Consider the following 23,190-nt stretch of genomic DNA (forward strand, 5'->3'; position numbering starts at 1 on the left):
GTTAGCAAAATTATAGTATGAACATGTTTACATTTGCAAACTATCCTTTAAAAATGTGAATAACATGAAGAGCCTGAAATCTTTAAAGAAAAATAAGTGCCATTTAAACAATATTCTGCCTCAGTTTATCATTTACACATGTACATTATAACTTATAGATCACAGTGGATCTACAAATACATAAAACACTTAAAAACAGACAGAATATTGGTATGATTACACTTATTTTTCTTTCAGGCTGTTCATATTTGTTCAGGTTATTCACATTTTTATGTAAAGATAGTTTGTAAATGTGGACAATTTCATGTAATTTTCCTTTTTTTTGCACTAAAAGAAAAAACTGGAGTTGTCATTATTTGTAGGTTATTATGATAGTATTTTACTGCTCTGACCCACGAGACTGAATTGGGCTCAAATTAATTTGACACCACTGATTGTTAATATCTTCAGTGCAGTTTTTATAGTTCATAAGTTCCTCCTGTGGGTCGGATTGGACCCTTCGGAGGCTGGTTTTAGCCCCCAGGCCATATGTTTGACACCCCTGACCTAAACCCTAAAACTACCAAAAGTGAGACGATCCAGTCCTACATGCTGAACTCACAGACCGGTCCCTGCATGACCCGACAGTTCTGGAGGTTCTGAACAGGAAACGACCCGCTACGGCGTCGGACCAGGTCTGAGCGTTGTACTAACAGCCGGGTGTGGGGTTTGCTGCCAGCTCTCCTCTAGGTGGCGCTAGTTTTAAGTGCGATGACCTGTGAAGTGCTTTAGGATGAGACACGCCACTGCCGTGTCCACTTCGATCAGACCAGAACCAGGCGAGTCCGCCGGGTCCTGGTGTGAAGGTGCTTTATGTCGGCGAGTGACGACATGACGGTGAGGGGACAGAAGGAGGGGGACGAGAAAACGAGGGAGTGGACTGTCTGTTTTCAGCCATCAGGACTGTGGACTGTTCTGGACACAGTTTAACGAGTCTGTCTGGTCCTTGTCTTCCTCCTCCTTGTCTTCCTTGTTGTCTCCGTGTAAGGGGCCATTGTGCCTGCCCTGCCCGCCCGACCCTGCACTGTCTCTAGCTGTAGACGGACTCCCGGTCCCAGGCTTCGCTGGGCCTCTGGAGGTCCGATGTCCGTTTGACGGAGACAGGCTCCGGCCCCTCCCCTTTTCCTGAGCGTCGCTGTCGTCACCCCCGGCAACACAAGAATTCCTCTCTGCTGCTGAAGACTTCCTGCTCTTCTGTGCTCCCTCCTCCTCCTCTTCATCCTCCTCCTCTTCATCCTCGTCTTCGTCAGAGTCGATGCGGTTCAGTCTCTTGCGGACCGGCCGATCCTCTTCCGATGATGACGACTCAGATTCCTCAGACTCGTCATCTTCGTCCGTCGACGGCCGCCGTTTCTTGAGCATCTGAGCGAGGCGTTTGCGGCGCTGCTGCGACAGTATCTCCCTCCTCTTCCCCCTGCCCATGTTCTCTGGGTCTTCGTCCTCCCCTTCCATCTTCCTTCCTCTCCGCCGCCGCCGCTCTTCGTCCTCCTCTTCCTCTTCCTCCAGCAGCTTCCTCTTCTGCCGCCGGCCTCTGTCGCCGTCATCCTCGTCGTGGTCATACCGCCGCCGCTTCGCCCTCATCCTGTTTCGGCGGAGGAAGTCCTCCTCTCGTCTCCTCCTGCTCCCTCTCCTCCTCCGGTCGTCTTCCTCCTCGTCTTCGTAATCCTCTTCCTCAGAGTCTCTGGAAGACGCCGACACTGTAAAGAAACAGGAAATGGGACAGAATATGTCAAATGGGACAGAGAGTACCTGAAAGCCCCGCCCAGTAGCAGCACCTGGCCAATCCTATGTTAGCATCCGTAACCTTCAGACAAATGCTGAAACCCCGTGTATTTAAAAAAACACTTATGAAGGGTGTTGTACATTTTGCTTTTATGAAGCTAGAGATGATCATTATCAGTATCGGAGTTATCAGACTATTATTGATCAAGTAAACAGTATAATCTGATGTTTTATCAGACAACAGCAGTAATCTGATTACAGTGAATCAGATTAACACACCTGGATTTGTCCCCAATACTCCGATGTCTTCCTGCATGTGTACAGGTTAATCTGATTTATTTCATTCTTTTACATCTGCACATGTGGAAAACTCGACGTACGTACTCTGAAAGAAATCCAATAATGGACTGAAACGTCTAAACCAGGGTTTATCGATTATGTGATGCACATGAAGGCATCAGATCTGATTATTAACTGTTAAAGGGTTAGGTGTGATGTTCATGTAAATAGCCTGAGTATGTGATTACAAAATACTGTCAGACAGTTAGACTTAATACAGAAATGGTTACATTATGCTTTAATCATGTTCTGTCTTCAGGTTGTATAGCTGTGAATCATTTGAAGAAGTGAACACTGATGTTTCCACAGGAAAAATGTTCTTTTTGATAAAGTCAAACAGTTAAATTAAAACCTGTTTCAGTCTAAAAACAAAAGTGTCAAATGTTAAATTAATAACATCAGGAAAATGAGGAACAAGTATTTTGTTGCTGCGTGGAATATTTTGTAATTACAATGAGTAGAAAAACCTAAAATGAGCTTTACTTATTTTACTTTATAACTTAAGTCTAATATGTCATTTGATGCTGTGGTTGCCGTGGTGACAAACCATCACTGTAGTCACTGGAGAGATGCTCCTTTCGTGGCCTCCCGCGGGGTTTGACCTTGGCCTTGCTGATGGAGGCATCGGATGAATCAGACGTCTCGCAGTAGTTGACCTGCTGGCGCTGGCCCCGCCTCAGGCCCCGCCTCTTTTTGTCCGTGTCACTGTCCGTGATGTCGCTGCACTGGTCGGAGTCTGGAGACAGAACAGGGAGATGATGATGAAAAAAATTTAAATCTCAGAATGACAGGATCTGGATCAGCATAGAAAAATATCGCTTTGTTAACAGTATCGTAATATATTGCGATATACTGGATCGTGATCTTAGTATTGTGATTTGTATCGTATCGGCAGATTCTTGCTAATACACACCCCTAAAGCAGAACCAGACCAGTCAGTCATAACTTGCATTAACCCTGATGATCTGAGTCGTCATCCAGATCAACGTCAGGCGTCTGAACTCACCCAGCTCTTCATCACTGTCCTCCTCCTCTTCCTCTGACGAGCGTCTCCGCCTCCTCCTCAGCCGTTTCCTGGTTCGCCGCTGGGTCTTGCTGGGCCGGTGTTTAGGCCCCGCCTTCTGCATCCGTCGGGGGCGTGTCCCACTGTCCAAGCTGCCCACGTCACTGCCGGCGTCTTCCTCTTCTTCCTCATCGTCTTCATCTGCTGCCGACGCTCCGAAGTCTTCGTCCTCGGAGCTGGAAGATGGAGGATGTTTAGGAGATGTACGACCAGAGGACAGAGGACAAAATGGTGGGATTTGTTTTTTTTTTTTACCTGTTGCTCAGCATGAACTCGTCCTCGCTCTCCGCCGCCGTGCTGTCGCTCTCCAGGTCGTTGAGCCTCCTCTTCTTCCTGTTCCTCACAGAGCGAGCTTGGCTTCTGATTGGCTGCTGGCTCTCCTTCCCCTCATCCGACAGGATGGCGCTGATGTCTTTGCTCCGCCTTCCTTCTGCAGCAGAACGACCAGAGCGTTAATGTGGAGGACGTCGACTGATCTGTTCTTTCTACAGCAGTTTAGCGGCAACATTTCCAACTGTGGAACTGTAGCCTACGATGGAGGGTTTTGTCTGATCACATGTAGAAACAGATGAATATAAACCAACAAAATACGGCTGATTCAGGGTCATCAGGAGGTCACAGGTCAATGCATTTATTGATTTGCTGTCAGTTTGTTGGATTTAGTTGATTATGTATTTGATTATCTGATTTATTTCATTCTTTTACATCTGCACATATGTAAAAACAATTAAAAAACATAGAAAAGGGAAGTGATGTAGTCAAATGTGTGCAAATAAATATAGGCTCGGAAACTCCTGAAGTCCAATACATAAAGGCCCAGTACCTCCTGAAGCCCAGATAAATAAAGACCTGGTACCTCCTGAAGTCTAATGAATAAAGGCCCGGTACCTCCTGAAGTCCAATACATAAAGGCCCAGTACCTCCTGAAGCCCAGATAAATAAAGACCTGGTACCTCCTGAAGTCTAATAAATAAAGGCCCAGTACCTCCTGAAGCCCAGATAAATAAAGACCTGGTACCTCCTGAAGTCTAATAAATAAAGGCCCAGTACCTCCTGAAGCCCAGATAAATAAAGACCTGGTACCTCCTGAAGTCTAATGAATAAAGGCCCGGTACCTCCTGAAGTCCAATACATAAAGGCCCGATACCTCCTGAAGCCCAGATAAATAAAGGCCTGGTACCTCCTGAAGCCCAGATAAATAAAGGCCTGGTACCTCCTGAAGCTCAGATAAATAAAGGCTCGGTACCTCCTGAAACCCAATAAATAAAGGCCCGGTACACTATCAATCAGATATGGTACATTTAATCTGAGTTTGTTCATTGTTGTGTCAGCGTACCCTAAAAACAAAGTCTAGTCGAAGCTGTGACACGAGACATAGATGAAGTCCAGAATGAACCTGTTAAGGTCCATGTGGTCCACTCACCGCTGCAGAGCTCCCTGATGTCCTCCTCGATCGCCTCGTCGATGGCGTCGTCAAAGTCATCGAACCTGCGACAAACCCAACAGGAGCTCAGACTGTGTTCGATGCGTGTTTTCATGTGTGTGTCCTCCATTTAAACCTGAACAGTTCTACATCCTCTGATCCAGGGTTATTTCCATATTCAGGTCAAATCCTCCAGTTACACTGACTTTTGATACAGACATTAGTGAAAACACAAGGTTTATAGTTACATGTAAGACTTTTTAAAATCAATAAGATGCCGCTTAAGACTCAGTTCATCCAGTTTTTACAGGAAAATGTAAAAGACACTGTTGTTTTGAGCAAATCAGGACAAAACAGCAAATAAAAAAATGATGTGAAAAGAAAAACAATGACTAAAATATTTAAACACTAATAGTTATATGTAATATTCAAAATCCAGGAAGACACAGAGTCCAGACTGGGGTCAGATGGAACCCAGTAATGTGGACCATGCAGACCACATGGACCCTGTGGACCCACCTGTAGCTGATGTGCTTCCTGGTCCTGGTGGACCTCCTGCCCAGGTTCTTATTCTTCTTGGGGTCTTTCTTCTTGGTGGACTTCTCCTCCATGGCCTCGTCTCCTTCCTACATCCAGAAACAAAACGCTGCTGCTTTAGAACCAGAACCAGTTTGAACTGGTCCAGGACCAGCCACTGTCCTGTATGGTGCCTTCAAGGGCCTCTCTGATCAGTGGTAAATCCAAGTACATGTTGTTAGTGTTTGCTGTGTGTTTGGATTTAACACTGGTTTTAAAATGTGGCCGTTTTAATCTTTTTGTTATTTTCTAAGTTTTTGTCTGTTTCCTTTTTTTTTTTTTTAACTTAATATTTTCGGTTGTTGTTTTACATAATTTCCGGGAATTTTTCTATGACGAATTTCTTCATTTTTTGACTATTTTATTCTTTTCCTTACCAATTCTCTGCCTTTTTGTTCATTATAGTTTTTTTCTTGTTATTTTCCCCATTTTTTGATTATTTTATTCATTTCTGTGATGATTTTCTTTATTTGTTTTAAATGATTTTCTTCATTTCCTTAATTCTCTTCATTTTGTTCATTATACTTTTTTTCTTCTCATTTTTGACTCTTATTTTCCCCGTTTTTTGATTATTTTATTAATTTCTGTGATGATTTTCTTCATTTTTTTTGATTATTTTCTTCATTTCTTTAATAATTCTCTTCGTTTTTGTTCATTCTTTTGTTCATTTTTGTTGAAAAAATAAAGTACGGTCCGTCATCAGTTTGATGAAGGGCCTTGGCCCGAAACATCACATCTGTTAATAAATTCTTTGGGAGCTCACAGGTTGTGCGGACCTTACTTTATTTTTTCATCAAATCTTTTTGGGATCCTGCACACCTTTCATTTTCTGGATGTGTGTGTCAGTCACCTCTCTTTGTTCATTTTTGTAACTGAGGAGGTTGAACATTCGTTTTACTCACAGGGATGATGTTCTCCACGCTAATGCCCACGTACACCAGACGTTCCCTCCTGTACAAACACATATGGATCACAATTAGACCCTGGAACCACAGACCCAGGCCCTGGACTAGATAAAAGCCTCCATGCAGATGCGTTACTTCACCTCCTCTCTGCTCGCTCCTTCTTCTTCAAAGCGCTGTCCAGGTTCTGCAGCTGCTCCTCCAGTTTCTCACAAAGCAGCTTCTGTATCCACGGAAAAAACACAAATGCCATAAATCAGATGCAGATGGATGAAGCGTTGGTTGAAATGATGCTCCTGAACACAACGTGCATCCAGGTTTGTGGTTCTGTTACTTACGTGTTGACATGGAGGACAGAACCATTCGCCGTCTGGAATGAGCATGAGCGGCGGTCGCAGACACGCCGTGTGGTACCCGCTGTCACAGGAGTCGCACAACAGGATCTGAGGACACACATGGGTACACAACTCACACAACAACTAAACAACACAACAACTCCGACCCACTCAGAGTTTAGTCTGTCTGTAGTTTATTATACATGATCTGCCTCCAATTAAAGGCGTGAAATTTTATAGACTTTAATAAAATGAACTGAAAACAAACGACCAAAGAGCAGTTTATCTGATGTTTTCAATGAACATGATAAAGACTTATTACACATTTATATTCTTTTTTTTCCCTCATTTTGATGCTCAGGTTATTAATAATTCTCTTCATTTGTGTTCATTATGTTCATTTTGTTTATTTTCAAATACTTTCTTAATTTTTGAATCTAAATTCCTAATCTAATTTCTTTATTTAATATATTCTTAATTCTTACTCTAATCTAATATTTATTCTTAATTTAATCTAATCTTATCTTAATTCTTAAAATAATCTACATTTTTGATTTTATTTAATCAAAATTCTTAATCTAATCTAATCTTAATTCTTAACCTAATCCAATCTAATCTTAATTCTTAAAATACTCAAAATTTTTTATTTTATGTAATCAAAATTCTTACTCTTGTTATTCTTAATCTAATCTAAATTCCTAATCTAATCTAATACCCTAATCTAATCTAATCTAATTTCCTAATCAAACTGAATCAAATTTAATTTCCTAATCTAATCTAACCTAATCTAATCTAATCTAATCTAATCTAATCTAATCTAATTTCCTAATATAATTTTCTAATCTAAATTCCTAATCTAATCTAATCTAATTTCCTAATATAATTTTCTAATCTAAATTCCTAATCTAATCTAATCTAAATTCCTGATCTAATCTCACCAGTTCCGGGTGGTTGGGGAGCCCACAGTGGGTGCAGGCGTCCTCACTGTGAACTTCTTCTGATTTACTGGATTCTTCCGACTCACTGCCTCCTTCACTTCCTTCCTCTCCTCTGTCCTTCTTCTTGTCCTCATCTCCTTCCTCGTTGACTTTGCGTCTCTTGGCGCGGAGGTTTGTCCACCGGGGGCGCCGGTGTCTCCGTTTACCCTGACGACCAACACACGTTTTTGAACACAATGAACTCAGAGATGACAAACCAACAGGAAGTGGCGGCGTCCTCCCTTACCCTTCGCTTCCGGGTCGGTCCAACCACTTCGGTTTTTCTGGTTTTCTTTGCGGTTAAACTGTGCTGCTCTTCTTCCTCCTCCTCTTCCTCCTCCTCCTCCCCCTCCTCGCCCCTCATTCTGGACAGCAGTGCCTTCTTCTTCTGTGGTTTCTTCCTCTGACTCTCGGCTGCCTTTGAGCTCGGCCTGAAAGTTCACGACAGAAAACTGGATTTAGACCGAGTTCAGAAACAGTTTTAAAATAAGACAAACTTACAGAAAAGGATGAAGAGTCTATTATTCTGTCATAAGCCTCAACTCTAGGAGGTTTATTTGTATTTGCTCTGTTTCAAAACCTGAATTTGTGGAGTGTATTGAGTTAATTGTGTTATGATCGACACCAATTAAAAATTAAACTGAATTAAACTCATCAGGATAAAAAGCAACATATTAAGTAAGAAAACAAGTTAGATTATAAGAACAGAAACAGTTCCAGTGTCTCTGTACGTCAGCGTCATGGATCAGTACCAGTTGAATGTGTGAGGTTGTCAGGTTCTGTTCTATGTTCCAGTCCTGTGGTCTGGATGAAGGAGATCAATCGAACAACAGAAGTGGGCGGGACTTCCACTGGAGGAGAACTCAACTCATCCAATCAAAGTCCATTTATGACTTTTATCAGTGATCAATAGGAACTATAGTAATATCTGGAACCATTTATGTGTTATAAACCATCAACATATGGACCATTACAAGGAAAGGCAGTTTTACTATTTAAAAAATTCGTCAAAAATATAAAAATCAAAATATTTAAAAATATATAGTAGTTTCAATCAGAGAAGATGTTTGAAGAAATGGCTAACAAAGATTGATTGACTGATTGACAAAAATATGGCTGTTTACTGACTCCAACTGTAAAAATTCAATAACCGATAATAATCCGTTAACTGTAATAATCAGATCTGGTGCGCTCACATGTACCTCAGAAATACGATTATCGATAAACACTGGTTTAGACACTTCAGTCGATTATCAGATTTATTTTGTACGTATGTTAGTGACGGTAGAATCAAACTTCTGTTAATGTCTTCAACTCGTGTTTGACTACATCACTTCTGTTTTCTACAATTTCTTTTTTTCTTTTTCCTTTTCACCTCCACCTGCAGATATTGTGATCACTTTGCTTTGTGTGTTTGCGTGTTTGTTTGTTAGCAAGATAACTCAAAAAGCTACGGACGGATTTTTATGAAATTTTCAGGGAATGTTGATACTGGCACAAGGAAGAAATGATTAAATTTTGGTGGCGATGGGGGGGGGGGGGGCAGATCTGTCTTGGCAGAGGTCTGCACTCTTTTCTGCTTTTCTTGTTCCACATGTTCAGATGTAAAAGAACTAAATAAATCAGATTAACCTGTAAACATGCAGGAAGACATGGGAGTATTATAATCTGATTTATGATAATCAGATTATACAGTTTACATGATCAATAATAATCTGATTACTCCATAAAGAGTATTATAGTGGATGTAAACGGGCTCTGATTGGACGGTACCTGCAGATGCGGGCCGACCTCCTCAGCGGCCTCCCCTCATCTGGCGCCTCCTGCTCCTTCTCCTCCTTCCCTCCTTTCACTCCTTTTCCTCTCATCTTGTTTCTCCGGTGTGGAGGGATCTTTATCTTCAGTCTGATTCCTTCCTTCTGGATCTCTGAGGAGGCTTCTTCCAGAGGAGTTGTGACCTCTGACCTCAGACTGGCGTCCTTTGGCCTCCCCCCTGCCGCCGCCGCTGTCTGCCCGTTCACCTCCGCTGGCTGCTCCTGCTTGTCCTGCTTGTCTTTGTCCTCTGTGGTTCCTAAAGTGCTTTTATTCTTTTCAGAGTCAGTGTTTCCTCTGTCCTTCGTCTCATCCACGTCAGCATCTTTTTGTTGACATTTACTTTTTGTGTCTTTGTTTAGCTCCTCCCCCTCTGTCGTTGTCGTCTTGGGAACCCGGTCTTCTGCAGAGTTCCTCTCGGGTTCAACAGATGGAGGTGGTTTCTGGGCTATTCCAGGTGGAAGCGCTGCCGTCACCGTCTCCTCCTGAACCGGCGCTTTGCGGACCAAGACCGACTGGCGGCTCGGTTCCCGATCCTCCTCCGGCACCGTGGACCTGTGGCGGTCCACGCTCGGACCGTTTAGTTCTGGCGTTCGGTGACGCTCTGACGGGCTCCGGATGACCCCGACGTGCCCCACCACGCCGACCTGCCCGATGACCCCAACCACGCCGTTCTGTCCCTCCGTGTGGGGCAGGAGGACGGACGCCCTCCCATTGGTCAGCTCCTGCGTCGTCATGGCGGCCGCCGTGTGTGGGTGCTCCCTGTCCTTGGCCTGCATCACCGCCGGGTTACACACGATGATGCTGCTGCTGTTGCTGTTGTTCAGGTGGTTGCTGTGGAAGTTCTCAGAGAGCTTCAGCTCCCTCTTCTTCAGCGGTATTTTCGCCTGCTGGTTGCTCCTGACGACGGCTCGCTCTGCCTCCTCCTCCTTTTTCAGTTCTGGTTTGGTTGCAGCCGTCCCTGCTGCCATGACGACCGACACAGTGTTTCTAGGGGCGTCTGCATCCCTGGATTCTGATTTGACGATGGTGGTGATGGTGCTTACGCGGTTGTCGAAGAAAGGAAGCGGCTTTTTCTCTGCCCTCTCCTCTTTTAGCTCCGCCTCCGTATTTTCTAGTTTAACCGTCAGCTCCTGTTTCACCACTGCAACAAAAAGACACAACAATCACACTAATAGAATCTGCAAAAGCACAGACAATGACTTCACAAACAGGAAACAAAGTCTAGTGTTAGCCAGGATGTGAGTGGACCCTTTGCTAAGCCCCTCCCATGGATGGCCACTATCCAATCAGACATTTGCAAACATAACTAGATACAGGAAGTGAAAATGTCATAACATTGACCTTGGTGTAATATTTTTCTGTTTTCTAAAATCAGAAACTAGTCACATGGATTATTCACTGTGGAAAAATGGAAACTGGTTTTACTCATAATAATTATTGAAACTTTTGGAGATTCGTAGACTTTAGAAGTTTTTCCTGTACATATTGTATATTTTATTCTATGTATTTATATTTACTGCGATTCCTAAATGTGTTTTCTTAACTGACCTGGGACAGTTTTTTTTTTTTTTTACTATTGTACAAAGTATAGGTGTGTAATGATAATAAACATTATTCTTATATAATCACAATAAGGCCGAATAAGCTTGTGTATTTTAATTTATGAATGTTTGAGAGTTTATGATGGGATTCACCAATTAATTCAAGACAATCTATAAACTAAACAACGAAATAAAGATCAGATGTTTAAAAAAAAACGCCAAAACTATAATTGGATAAATGTCAGAGAAGTAGGCAATAGAAAATACTATAAGAATTTGACAGCTAGTTTCACAATAACTATCAAATCTAGTTTATTCCAAGGTCAGATACTAGCTAATGTTAGCTTAATGTTAGCTTACTTAGTGCATACTTGTTCACAAAGACAGAATGATGAATTGATGCTGTATGGGTTCATCATCAAACAATACAAAAATACCCTAAACTTGAATTAAAACATACATATCTGATGATTGTTACTATCTGGAGTGGAGTTTTTATTTAAATTATACTCTGAAGCTCTCAGCAGTTAGCTAACCCTAACCCTAATGAAAGCAACAACAACAATAACAACAGCAACAACAACAACAATAACAACGGGTCCAATACGATGTTTGTCCATCTCGACATTTTAACAATGAAATCTTGGATCCAGGCCTCAGGGTTTCAGACGCCCACTGTGTGTGAAGCTTTGATTCATGTCATCTCTATTTTTACCGGTTACTTAACAGACTTGACGGGCTGTTTCCAACAGTTGGAAGCCTGAGGCGCAGAAACAAAACCACATTACAGTAAAATCAATCACCCTCCCTGTTCTAATGGATGACCTCTGACCAGTACTGTGGTAAATGGTGCATGTGGTTTTCTGTCACAAATATAGTAACGATAAGGGTTCATAACGAGGAGAAAAGCCTCTCTGTTTAGTTTGACTGACTGACTGTTACCTAAGAAACTACATTACCCATGAGCCTCTGCTGATGTTATAGATGGAGAAGCCTCAATTGTTTCTACAAACAGATTCAATTGTGGTTTTATTTTTGCTGATAAACAACTAAATAAAAGTTCATACAACACTTTATAGAAACAGGAAAATGCAAAGGTCTGTGATTGGATGTTTGCTGCAGAAATGCACCTTGGGAGTTGTAGTGTGACAATGTTATCAATCATTTGTTGGTTTTCTGAGGTTTTGAATGAGAATCAGTGATGATGGATTTTATGGATGATGGATTTTAAATATGATAAAGTCCCAGGATTGGACCGGACTGGACTGTAGATCATCTAAAATGTACATCAGACCAGAATGGGAAATAAACTCCATCATCTGGTCTCCTCAGATTAAAGAAGAGGGATGATCCACAGTGGAAACATGAACCTGGAAACACTTCGTGGAGATGTTTTACTGTCGTCAAACTCAAAAACCCTGTTTTTTTTTTTTAATGGTTCATCTGATCTGTTTAAAGGTTTGATTTGTTTTCTACACATGGTTCCATCTCTTCCGGGTTTTGTCCCACTCACCTTGTGTCTGCGGTTTCTCTTCTTTTATGTCGATGATCGTCTTGTCGTCGGCGTTTTCCTCTGTGGTTCTGGATGATTCTGCGTTAGTTTTCTGATTGTCCTCTGTCAAAACCAGGGCAGAAACACAGTTTTATGATGAACGAGGAACAGGAAACAGCGTTTAAATGAACTGAAGAAGATGATTTTAAGAAATAACTGTTGTCTTTTTATTTCCTCTGATGTTGGATTATATTATATGGAATGAAATGGATCAACAGACCCTCAGTTAGTCTCATACCTGCTTCTCTCACAGTCGGGCTGGGACTCCCGGATCCAGTCTGGGTGGGGTTCTGGTCCTGGTTCTGATCCTGGTTCTGGTTCAGGTCGACCTGGGCCTTGAGCAGCTCCAGAGCCTCAGCCAGGTCATTTCGAGTCCTGGGAGAAGAGTCGGGCCCATCAGATACCAGAGACACTCACAGAATCAGGACCTCCATGTGATGCTTGTTATAAAAATATTAAAACCAGGACCCTGGCGCCCCCTGGTGGTTCATTATATGAAGTAAATGAGCAGATTCTGCAAAACTGACTAAACTTGGACTGAAAAGAGAATTTCCACAATTTTCAACCTTCATGAATAACAACAACAACCATCTGTCTGTAATAGTCAGTTAATTTCATATTCACTTCCAATGCTCCAAAATTACACAGCTAGTGAAATATTTCCCAAGGATTGTAATAACATGGTAATATAAAATAATAAATAATACAATAAAAATGATGCACAAATGCAGTGTTTCTGTTAAATAACAACAAACCCATTACCTTTCACCTTTACTCTCTCATTTTGTGACTTTTTTTTTTTCATGTCAGCATAAAAATGTGGATTTTCACATCAGTATTTTGGATTGTTGCCTACTCTGATTTCATATAGCAGATTTTACAGAAAAATTAAGGAGTTTGCATCCCTAACAGTTAAATTCAGTGACTTTTCCAGGTGTATCTTGACCTTATGAACCTTGACATGTACATTTGAGAACTGTCATTTGTTTTCCAGGCTCAGAAATCCATCCTGTATCTTCAACTACTTTATTATTTTGTGGTCATTGAACATTCACAGTCTGTAAATACACAGAAAAACTATTCATCTAATAAAACATTATCTATGGATTGTAATAACACCGATCTAAGATGATCAGATAATGACACCTAAATTTGTCCAAACTAAAACCATGAAGTCAGATCTGGGTTTTTAATTTTTCCTCTTTGTCTAATTCTGACAGATCTACTCTGGTTTTAGACATCTGCATCTAGAGGACATTTTTAAAATCAGCTTTACAAAAGTAAAAACCTGTAACCTACTAAAGGTCCATTTATGCTCTATGTTAAAGACACGTACATATACGGATGGAGTCTTCTGTCCGTTCTTTCTTTGATCATTACATCTGCATTTCTGTCCGTTCTCTGTGGGTTTGTGGATGTGAACACAGAGGGACAATACCTTGCAGTACCATCAGGAACCATAGTTGGGCAGTGTTGAGATTTGAAAAGAATAATTTCCAGAAATGGCAGAACTTTTCCAAGAAATGACCAAGTGATTTAGTGAAAAACTACCGACATATTTACAACAACTACCCCTCTCAATATCAACATTAGTAAAACCCCTCTGTCGTCGCTGTGTTTGGCCGTTTCTCAATATCAAGAACGTGAACTCGGTGAGTACGGTCTTGGCAAGAACGGTCCCAGAGAACGGACTTCCTAAGAACACAAGTCTATCTGTAATTGAACAGCTGGTACTTGTGAACTTTCCTCCCTGTCTCTGCTGTATTTACACCATCTGCTCCCCAACGTATTTCCCTCAAATCACCCCAATGTCACTGATTTGATTTCAATACATTTGTACTAGTATGTACATGTCGTTTATACATTTTTTATATTTTTCAAAACTCTAATACATTTTGTTGAAGCCCATATCATGATAATAAAGACGTATTTCTTGCTATTCTGCCTCTCGCTCGTGTTCTAACATTAGATCACATGATCTTGTTACGGTCATCTAATCAAAAAACATTTCTGAATTAAGTTATCAGAAGCCGCCGTAGTATTCGAAAGTAGTATGGAGTGCATCCTGGGATATTTTGCCAGCAAAGTCAACAGGAGTCACCAACCAGTGCATCCTTGGTTTAAGCTAGCAGAAAAAAACAACATCTGGGTATTCCATACGTTCTTGGTTTATGCGAACTTGCAACTGGAACAGTACTTTTGTTATTATTGACTTTCTTCTCTCAAAAAACTTCACTCTTCTTCATGGTATTCAGCCATAATGTTAATTAAGTGACACCCTCTGGTGGACTGATTGACAAATGCTCATTTCAACACAATGGACACATGGAAGAATAAAGGCAGTGACGCTTGACACTGTTTGAAACAGACAAACCCATTTAACCTACGTAAAACAAGCAGGAATGAGCCTTAAGACAGATTTAACTGAATTTAACTGAACATTTCAAACATGGCGTTTAAAGGGTTAAAAATATGACAGTTATTAAGTATTGGATATTTTTGTTTACGGCTCAAGTTGATAAGAGACTTTATAGCCATTGTATTTCCATACTATGACATTTGGGTGCACCTTCATTAAAGCGACTTTAACCCTTTCATGCATGAATTATGAGAGGATTTTTTCCTGAGTGTTTTTATTCCTCTTTAGGCATGAAAAAAAACAATGCAATTGAAATTTTTTATGAACCTATTTTTCATGGAGTTACAAAAATGTCCACTCAGCTGGACACCATGTGTTTAATTTTTGAAGCAAAGAAACATGTATTTAAAACACATCATCAGAGAGTAATATACTATATGTGAAAACTATTCAATAAAAACATTTTTCATGCTGCTAATCTGATGTTTTCTTACATTTTAACATACTCTAATGCTAGTTATTACTCACTTCATGGAGATAATATGCCAAAAAAAAAAACCTTTTTGTTTGAGAAAACTGTTAATAACAATTAACAATTGAATTACACTCAAACATGTCACTGCAGATCAGGTTTATCAAGAACAGCAAAGTTACAGTAATGGTATGAATTGCAGTGTGTGGGACGGTGCATAAGGGTCAAAACACGGTATTCGAAATCTCTCTGACGGGACATTTTAGTGACAGTTTGACAGATTAGTTTTGCTAAATGACCCACATTTTAACTTTTAAATTCATTTTTGCTTTAGTTGGACCATAAGGGATTATCCAAAACAAGGAGCTACTTTATATTGAAATAAATGTTTGAATGGCAATCAATTAAAGTTCGCTCTCTAACGGGACATTACTGTGTTTTGACCCATAAGCGTCCACTGTGTTGGCTAATATGCAACTAAAACAACAAAACCCAACAAACCCAAAATATAAGAGAACAGCTGTAGAATAGCTGTCTACTGTAGTGACCGCTATGCATGAAAGGGTTAAAGTTGATGAAATACAAAAAAAATATAAAACAGTTAAAAACAACTTGTCCGGAAAAAATGTTGACATTATGACGGTGCTGTGCAGATTATGAACTTTCTGTGATTAGGAAGGACCTCTATGGGCAGGGTTAAGACAAATGCACATAAATAATCATTTTAACATTTGGATTTATTTGTATTTTTCTTAACTCTCTACATCCCAGTCCTGTCGACGGTCTGTTGTTGGTTTAACGACGCTCCTTTATCCACGTGTCTGGTCTAAATCTTAACCTCAGAGTTCGTCCGACGCCGCCTCGGGCCCCGCCCTTACCTGACGATGCACTTCCACGTGGATCCGTCCAGGTCGTCCTGCTCCTCGGTGTAAAGCCTGATGTTCTGCTCCTGGTCCAGCTGGAGCCAGTACATCAGGCCCTGCCGGTCCCGGCCGATGGGCTGCAGACGCATCTTCTCCGGGTCCTCCTCGTTGATGGCCGACTTGAACTTCAGGTTGTCGTCGAACTGACACTCGCACAGATACTGGAAGGAAAGAGGAGGAGGATGTGAGAGACAGCAGAGGAGGAAACAACGAGGACGAGGTAAAGGGAAGGAGGGCGGTACTTTGAGGATGCTGGACTTGCACTCCATGGACATCTCCTGGTAGCCCTTCTGCTCCAGCTCCCATGCCCATGTAGAGTTCAGCTCCTGGCAAACCTGAAGGAAACACAGCGACGGATGCCACATTAAAGTCACATGACCTGAGGTTCAGCTGGATAGAAACGTCCCTCATAGACACGATATATGGACAAAAGTATTCCGGGTCTAACAGGGGTCTGGGATACCAAACAATAATGACAAATGTCAGAATATAGTTTTATTATGATTTAAGGAAATATTGACGTTTATAAACTGTATGGACAAAAGTATTGGGACACATCATGTCTACAACTGTAAGATGTCCTGTTCATGATGATTTCAGATAAAATCATAAATTTTTCCTGAAAGTTTTTTTTGGAGATTTTTCTTCCTCAGTGAAATGTGAAGAAGTCGGTCAGTAGATAGATTGATTTACTTTACTAATCCCCTAGGTGAAATTCAGAATACAGAATGCGGTCACCGCTCCACAAACACAGCCATACCACATCAACAATCAATAAATAAATAAATGCAGAGTATAAGTAGTTGTGAATAAATTAGATTAGAAGAAAAAAAGAGGAAGACTTAACAGACAAGATATGTTTTCTACCTATCACATAAAAACATAGAAATCCATCCGAGGACAGAAGTGTCAGATACAGTCAGAGCACAGAAAATAATTTATAAATTTAGAGGTAGAACATTTAAATTATAGTTATGGGTTTTAAAAAAACTAAACTAAATCAATGTTGAGAGAAATTAAGTCAAAACCATTTGAGAGTCATTTTGGAAACAAAAGATAACAATTTAAACCAAACTAGCCAATGTAATGACATGTATCCCATAATATAAAACTATTTTCTAACATTAGTCATTATTGTTTTGTATCCCATACCCCTGTTAGAAAAGAAATACCTGAATTCCATGTGTCCACATACTTTAGTCCATATAATGTAAATATTTTTTCAAACATGTCCAACATTCACATTACTTACCTCATGCTTTTTAAAAGGAGTCACAGAAGTGTGCATTTATATGTTCCCTTTACACACAACTACAATGAATATGAATACTTCATTCTTTACACACTGTCATTACCCTCCTGGTAAAGAGGCCAGTGTTCGGGGTTTCAGAGCCTGTACTTCTACTTCTGCTGGAGTAAAGGGTGTGTAGACCTTGGCCCCTCCCTCTATAAAACCCCTTTTCCACCACAGGACCTGTTACTTTAGCAGGAACTTGGAAAAACTTTGGTTCGTTTCCACTGAAATTACCTGTTAAACAACTTTCTCTTTCCCTGTAAAGGGAAAGTTTGGGGTCCTAGTAGAAGGATTGGACTTTTCAGATTCCCCAGAATTCTTGGGGGCGGGGCTGAGTGTTGAAGAACACTGATTGGTTGAACACACTGTCACCATTCCACGCTTCCGTGTTTAATCCAGTGGCATCTGTGAACTGGTTTATTCCATTTCTACAACATTCACTTCATTTGTGTTCTGATCATTTGGAAAACAGAGAAAAAGAAGAGCAGCTATGAGAAGTGGACGAGGATGATGACGAACATTTGAGGAACATACTCCTTATTTTTATGGTTGTTTTCAAGTGAACAGATTATTACAATACAGTTGATGAACGAGTTCATTCATACAAAAGTATTGTAATAATCTGTAAAGGAAAGAAAAAGGACAAGATGAAGAAATGTATTTCTTCAGTTTCACAAAACGAGTTTTTCTTCAAGTAAATTATAAGTTTGTTGTTGTTTTTTTTCATAAACTCAGTTTTGTTGTAATAAATTAGTTTATTCTTATGATTTCTATCAGTGTACCTCTGCATCTTTTTCCTCTTATTACATCTTTTCCATCTTGTTGGGTCTTTTTTTGTTTTCGTCTCATTGCATCCTTCATCTTATTGCAGCTTTTGTCATCTATTGCATTTTTTGTTTTATTGTGTCTTTTCTCCCTTTTTTTCTTGTCGTCAATTATAAGTGTCATCTTTATTTTGTTGTAAATTCAACTTTATTAACTTTAATCTGAGAGAATCTGCAAATATTTTACTTAAATTTCAGAGAATATCAAAATTTTTCAACATAAACTTCCCTCTTTATCATCAGAAAATTCACGTTTTTATCTTCAGCTGCAAGAAGTTTGATGAATATTCATCTCACTCCTACAAGTGCATTGTAATAATCTGTCTGTCCATCCCAATACGTTTAAGAAAGTATTCAGCAAATATACTCCGAACAGCCTGGACCTCAATGAATGTATTTACTGAATACACTCAAAAGAAATTCAGCAGGACTTGGAGTTGGCGACTGGAAACAACTGAGCCTCATATTTTAATACATTTTTAGGAACTTTGAGATGGAAATACGAATTATTTTAACCAGGTAAATAAGTTCCTGTTAATAAAAGTTCCTGGTAATGTTGGTGGAAAAGGGGCTGATGTGATGTGAACCTGAACACATGGGGTGGGGTGGGGTGGGATGGGGCGGGGGGGTCCTCACCTTGGCCAGGTACTTCTCCCAGCGGTCGGTTGTCACTGACCTCCCCAGTTTCCTGAGCAGCTTCACATGGAGTTCCACGAGGGGCTTCGGGACTGAAAAACACCAGAATAAAACCAAAAAATCAATCCCATCCCAAAACCAGAGACAGAAAACAGATCAACGAGTTCTGTTTTAACCCCATTTTAAAGAGTGTTTATTCCCACTTTATTCTCTAAAAAAAACTTTTAACATTCTATTATTTATTCTTATTGCAGCTGCTGTAAAACTACATGAGACATGAGTAAGTCCTGTAAATGTAACCTGTGATCATTATATACTGAAAATACTGAAAAACCTCCTGTTGTATGATTTCAATTCCTAGTATGTTTTGTAATAGAACACAGAAACTTGATAACTTTTAGGAAGTTTCCCTCAGATGCAGGTAACGGGGCGGTTAAGGACAAATGGAAAGGCTTGTTTAAGGACTTTACCATTAAGAAAGTGTGCAAATCATGTTATAAAGCTTAGTCTTTGTGCATTATGTCATATGTGTGCCATTGTTTGACACAGAAAAATATGTGTAACAGACATAAAGGATGGCCTGGAGGAGTTAAATACTGGATAAGTGACTGCTTTTAGCTTTGATACCTCGTTTGTGATCTTTGCACATATAATACTAACACACTGAAATCCAGTTTTATTCTTGTATTTAACAGCAAAATAGACAGTGTGTGGATTTCATGTAAAAACTACTTCTGCTCAGGTTTTATCCAATTGATCCCAAATAAATGAAGGAATAAATCATGTAAAGCCAATAAAAGCTGAGGCCTAAACAGTTTAATGTTGGTTGTATTTATAATCAAAGAATAGTCTGATGTTTACTGCATTTATTATTGATGAACCTGAACTATTAATGTAATAAAACTGAATATATAAGTTCATAAAAAGGTGAGTAAAAATACTAAATCATGTTTTTAACGTAATTTGTATTTCTGCTGAGACGAAGGCTTGAATATGTAGTATACGGAGTTTTTATTCAAGTGTGGCTCATTTTGGTGAAAATATAAATTGGGTAATAAATAAAATCTGACAAACGACCCTCATCTAACGGTAACAGAAACTAAGCAGCTAGCTAAACAGCTAACTAAACAGCTAGCTTTAACGGCTGCATGCGGTTGAAAGGCTCCTGCCACCTCACTTACATGTGTCAAACAGCTTTTACTGATTAAACCATAACTTGGCGAATTAATTCCGTGAAGTTTAATTACTGTAAAGACTAAAAAAGTTCGTGAAAGCCTCGATGCTATCAGTTAGCCGAGGAGCCTTGTACTGCGCCTGCGCAGATTTGACAGCTACTGTACCAATGGACAGAAAATAACATCCAGTGTTTCCACCAACATCAACCGAACCGGAACCGAGCCACTCCGTCCGCAAACACACCGATACATCCGCGGCTCAGTACCGGGAACCGGGTGCTGATCTGCGGCGGCTCCGGTGCGGCTCGGGTCCGGCTGAATGTGAGGCCAGGCCGGTGAAAAATTACACCTGACAACAGTCCGGAGCTAACCGGTCGGACGGCGCCGCTGCATCATGGCTTCCGCCGCAAGTTTTCATAAATACCGGCGCTGACAACCCGTCACACGGACCGACCGGACGAACCGCACCGGGGACCGCTTCCACCAGCCCCGACGGCTCCGGCTCCGTTAACTTGAACCGTGTCAACAGAGTCCGGAGTGTGTGCGGGCTAGCTCCGCGTTAGCTCCTCCGTCCGCCCCGATGCTCCTGGAAACTTGGACCAAACCGGGTCTTTCGCGGACTCCGACCCGGGGGAGAGCGGACGGACTCCCGCTGTGATGCCGCTCCACCGGGCCACACGCAGACCCCCTCCCCCCGCCCCGTCAGCCCCGCGACGATGATGAAGATGGTGATGGTGGTGGAGGAGGTGGAACTGGCGCTGATGGTGGCGGCGGTGGCCCCCTTCTCCTTCGGTTTCAAGTGTCGCAGCTCCTCCGCCGCCGCTCCTCCGCCGCCGACCCACCGGCACCGCGGCCGGGCTCTTACCTGCCGAGGTGTCCCGCAGATAGCGCTCCATCTGCGGGAAGGACATCTCGGGGAGGTCCAGCACCGCTCCGTAGCGCTCGAGGAACGAACAGACCACCGCGAAGCTGGGGCACAGCGCCGGGCCGGAGCTTCTCGCTACCGCCGGAGCAGCCATGTTTCCAGGCGGAGAAGAACAGGAGGGGAGGGCCGCTGCTGGATGCGACTGAACGGACACAAATGAATGGAGGCAGCGGAGGACCGGTGGGGTCAAGGCACGGGGAGTAACAGCGGTGACTTCCGGCGGGGACTTTCACAATAAGAGCACCGCGACCGATATCTACATCCTGTATTAAAACAGACGATCACTGATAAGAAACAACTGATAAACACATGTAACGGCTATAATAACTTCATGATTATGAAGATTTCAAATGCAATAAACGATATATTATAAATAAAAATGTTGTACAATAAATTATTCTCAAACTGGCTCTGACAATCATAATGAAGAACAGAGCGAGATACATGGGACGTATTGATGAACAAATATAACGACTAATCATCCAGTATAGCTATTAATGAGCAAACTGAAGAAATAAAGCTTTCATTATATTAGTACAACTTTTATTTCCAAGAAATCCAGTCCTATTTATGAATTATTACATTATCAGCTGCAGTTATTACATTTTCACAGGATTTGTTTAATTCTGGGTCAACGGTGTAATAACTTATTACGTTGTTGTTGTTGTTGTTGTTGTTGTTGTTATTATTATTATTATTATTATTATTATTATTATTATTGCCAAAATGTTATAACATTAGTTGCTACAAGATGAAGGCATGGATTATCCTCCTGATGCTGAAAATAAAAAGAATAAGAAACTTTATCAAGAATCAAGTAATGTGATTGATGTGGATATATTGTTGTCAACAGCAGTATTGAATGAAAAAGAACAAATTAACCAATAAACTAATAAAGCTTGACAAAATAATAAACAATATAAAATACAATACAATGGAAAAGAAAGTCGTTATTGTCACTTCACACTAAAACACGACTTATGTTGCCACATCTGTTTAATGCAAAAATTATTAAAAACTAATCTCTGACAGATAAATGTATTGGAAGACACTTATAAAGTAACAGTAACTACTAGAATCATGAAGTAATATGATGATGATAACAATTAAAATTTTCTAATCCTTATTACACTGTATTGCACTTAAGAGTAAATTATACATGAACAGAATAATCAATACTGACAATAAAAAAGAACAAAACAATTAATGAAATGGCAAAAATTGAACAAAATAATGAAATAAATGAAAATAAAATAATAATCAATAAAATGAACAAAAATAATAAAATGAAGAAAAATGAATAAATGCAACAAAATGAGAGCGAAACTAAACCATTATTGAGTCAAGTCTTCAGTTCATTATCTACAATTAAATTAACTCTTATTCATTTTTGATACTAAATCAATCATTTTGAGTTCAAACATCCACATTCTACATTTTTTCAGCCGCTTAAATGAAAATACCATCTGGTTTTATTTCCTCTGTGACAGTGAACTCAACATCTCAGGTTTTGGTTCAAACCTCAGAAACACTTGACATCGTCACCATTTTTTGATGTTTTAATAATATTTTACAGATTTACATTTAGTCCAATTCATCAGACAGTTTGAATGTGTTCACTCTTCTGTTTTTACTCATATGATCAGATTTGATCACCTCCACCTTAGCCCAAGCCCCCGCTCTTATTTTGAAAGAAATACGTCGCTTCCGGCGTTTTGCCGTTGTGTGACGTCAACTTGACGGAGTTGGAGAAGTTGGGAGGAAATACCCGAAATTCATCGCGATAGAACAACATGAAACTGCGAAGATGCTTCAGGTTTTCACCTTTAAATGCGCGGAAAACACACGGAACCATGTGTTTTAATCACAGTTTTAGTTCGATTTCCGGTAAAAACGGAACCGCGGAGTGTGTATCATAATCTGATGTCGCATTCAGTGGATTTTCTGTGACGTTATTGAGTCCGGTTCTGGTGTCATGTGGTCCGGTTGGGTCCAGATCAGACCTTCTGTTTCTTCTCAGACACTGGAAGATGCTCAGGGACTGTGCTGCGTTCACGGACTGTGGGTCATCTCTCACAGATGAGAGTTTTCCTGGGTTTGGAACCAGCTGCATATTTCAACACAAATCAGTAAATTTATCTGTTTTTTTTCCGCGTATAATTACACTGAAATGAAATAAACACTACGGTAGAAATAAAATGAATGAGGCTTCATTTAAACTAGATACAATAAATCCTGTTATTTACTTTCAAGAGGTGATCTATCATTTTTTAATTTATTAATAAATAATGAAATAGT

At 40.6% G+C, this 23,190-nt stretch overlaps 1 protein-coding gene across 2 annotated transcripts; it reads right to left on the reverse strand.

The window, feature by feature from the left end:
* Positions 1–310: 310 nt before the first annotated feature.
* LOC115431031 (remodeling and spacing factor 1-like) lies at positions 311–21,082 on the reverse strand. Of its 2 annotated transcripts, none has more exons than XM_030151268.1 (18): positions 20,833–21,082; positions 18,793–18,884; positions 16,281–16,373; positions 15,994–16,199; positions 12,523–12,659; positions 12,246–12,347; positions 9,150–10,332; positions 7,624–7,807; positions 7,338–7,544; positions 6,403–6,507; positions 6,208–6,287; positions 6,065–6,113; positions 5,106–5,212; positions 4,587–4,651; positions 3,419–3,590; positions 3,107–3,339; positions 2,648–2,836; positions 311–1,736 (listed from the first exon to the last, which is right to left on the reverse strand). In XM_030151268.1, exons 1-18 carry the CDS (start codon positions 20,984–20,986, stop codon positions 937–939), a joined length of 4,158 nt encoding a protein of 1,385 aa, XP_030007128.1. In that variant the 5' UTR covers positions 20,987–21,082; the 3' UTR covers positions 311–936. The 2 variants fall into 2 exon arrangements, with proteins under 2 accessions (XP_030007128.1, XP_030007127.1); XM_030151267.1 differs by having other exon boundaries at positions 3,419–3,593.
* Positions 21,083–23,190: the final 2,108 nt, after the last annotated feature.

The sequence above is a fragment of the Sphaeramia orbicularis genome, chromosome 13 (assembly GCF_902148855.1).
Source record: "Sphaeramia orbicularis chromosome 13, fSphaOr1.1, whole genome shotgun sequence".
NCBI classification, from domain to species: Eukaryota; Metazoa; Chordata; class Actinopteri; order Kurtiformes; family Apogonidae; genus Sphaeramia; species Sphaeramia orbicularis.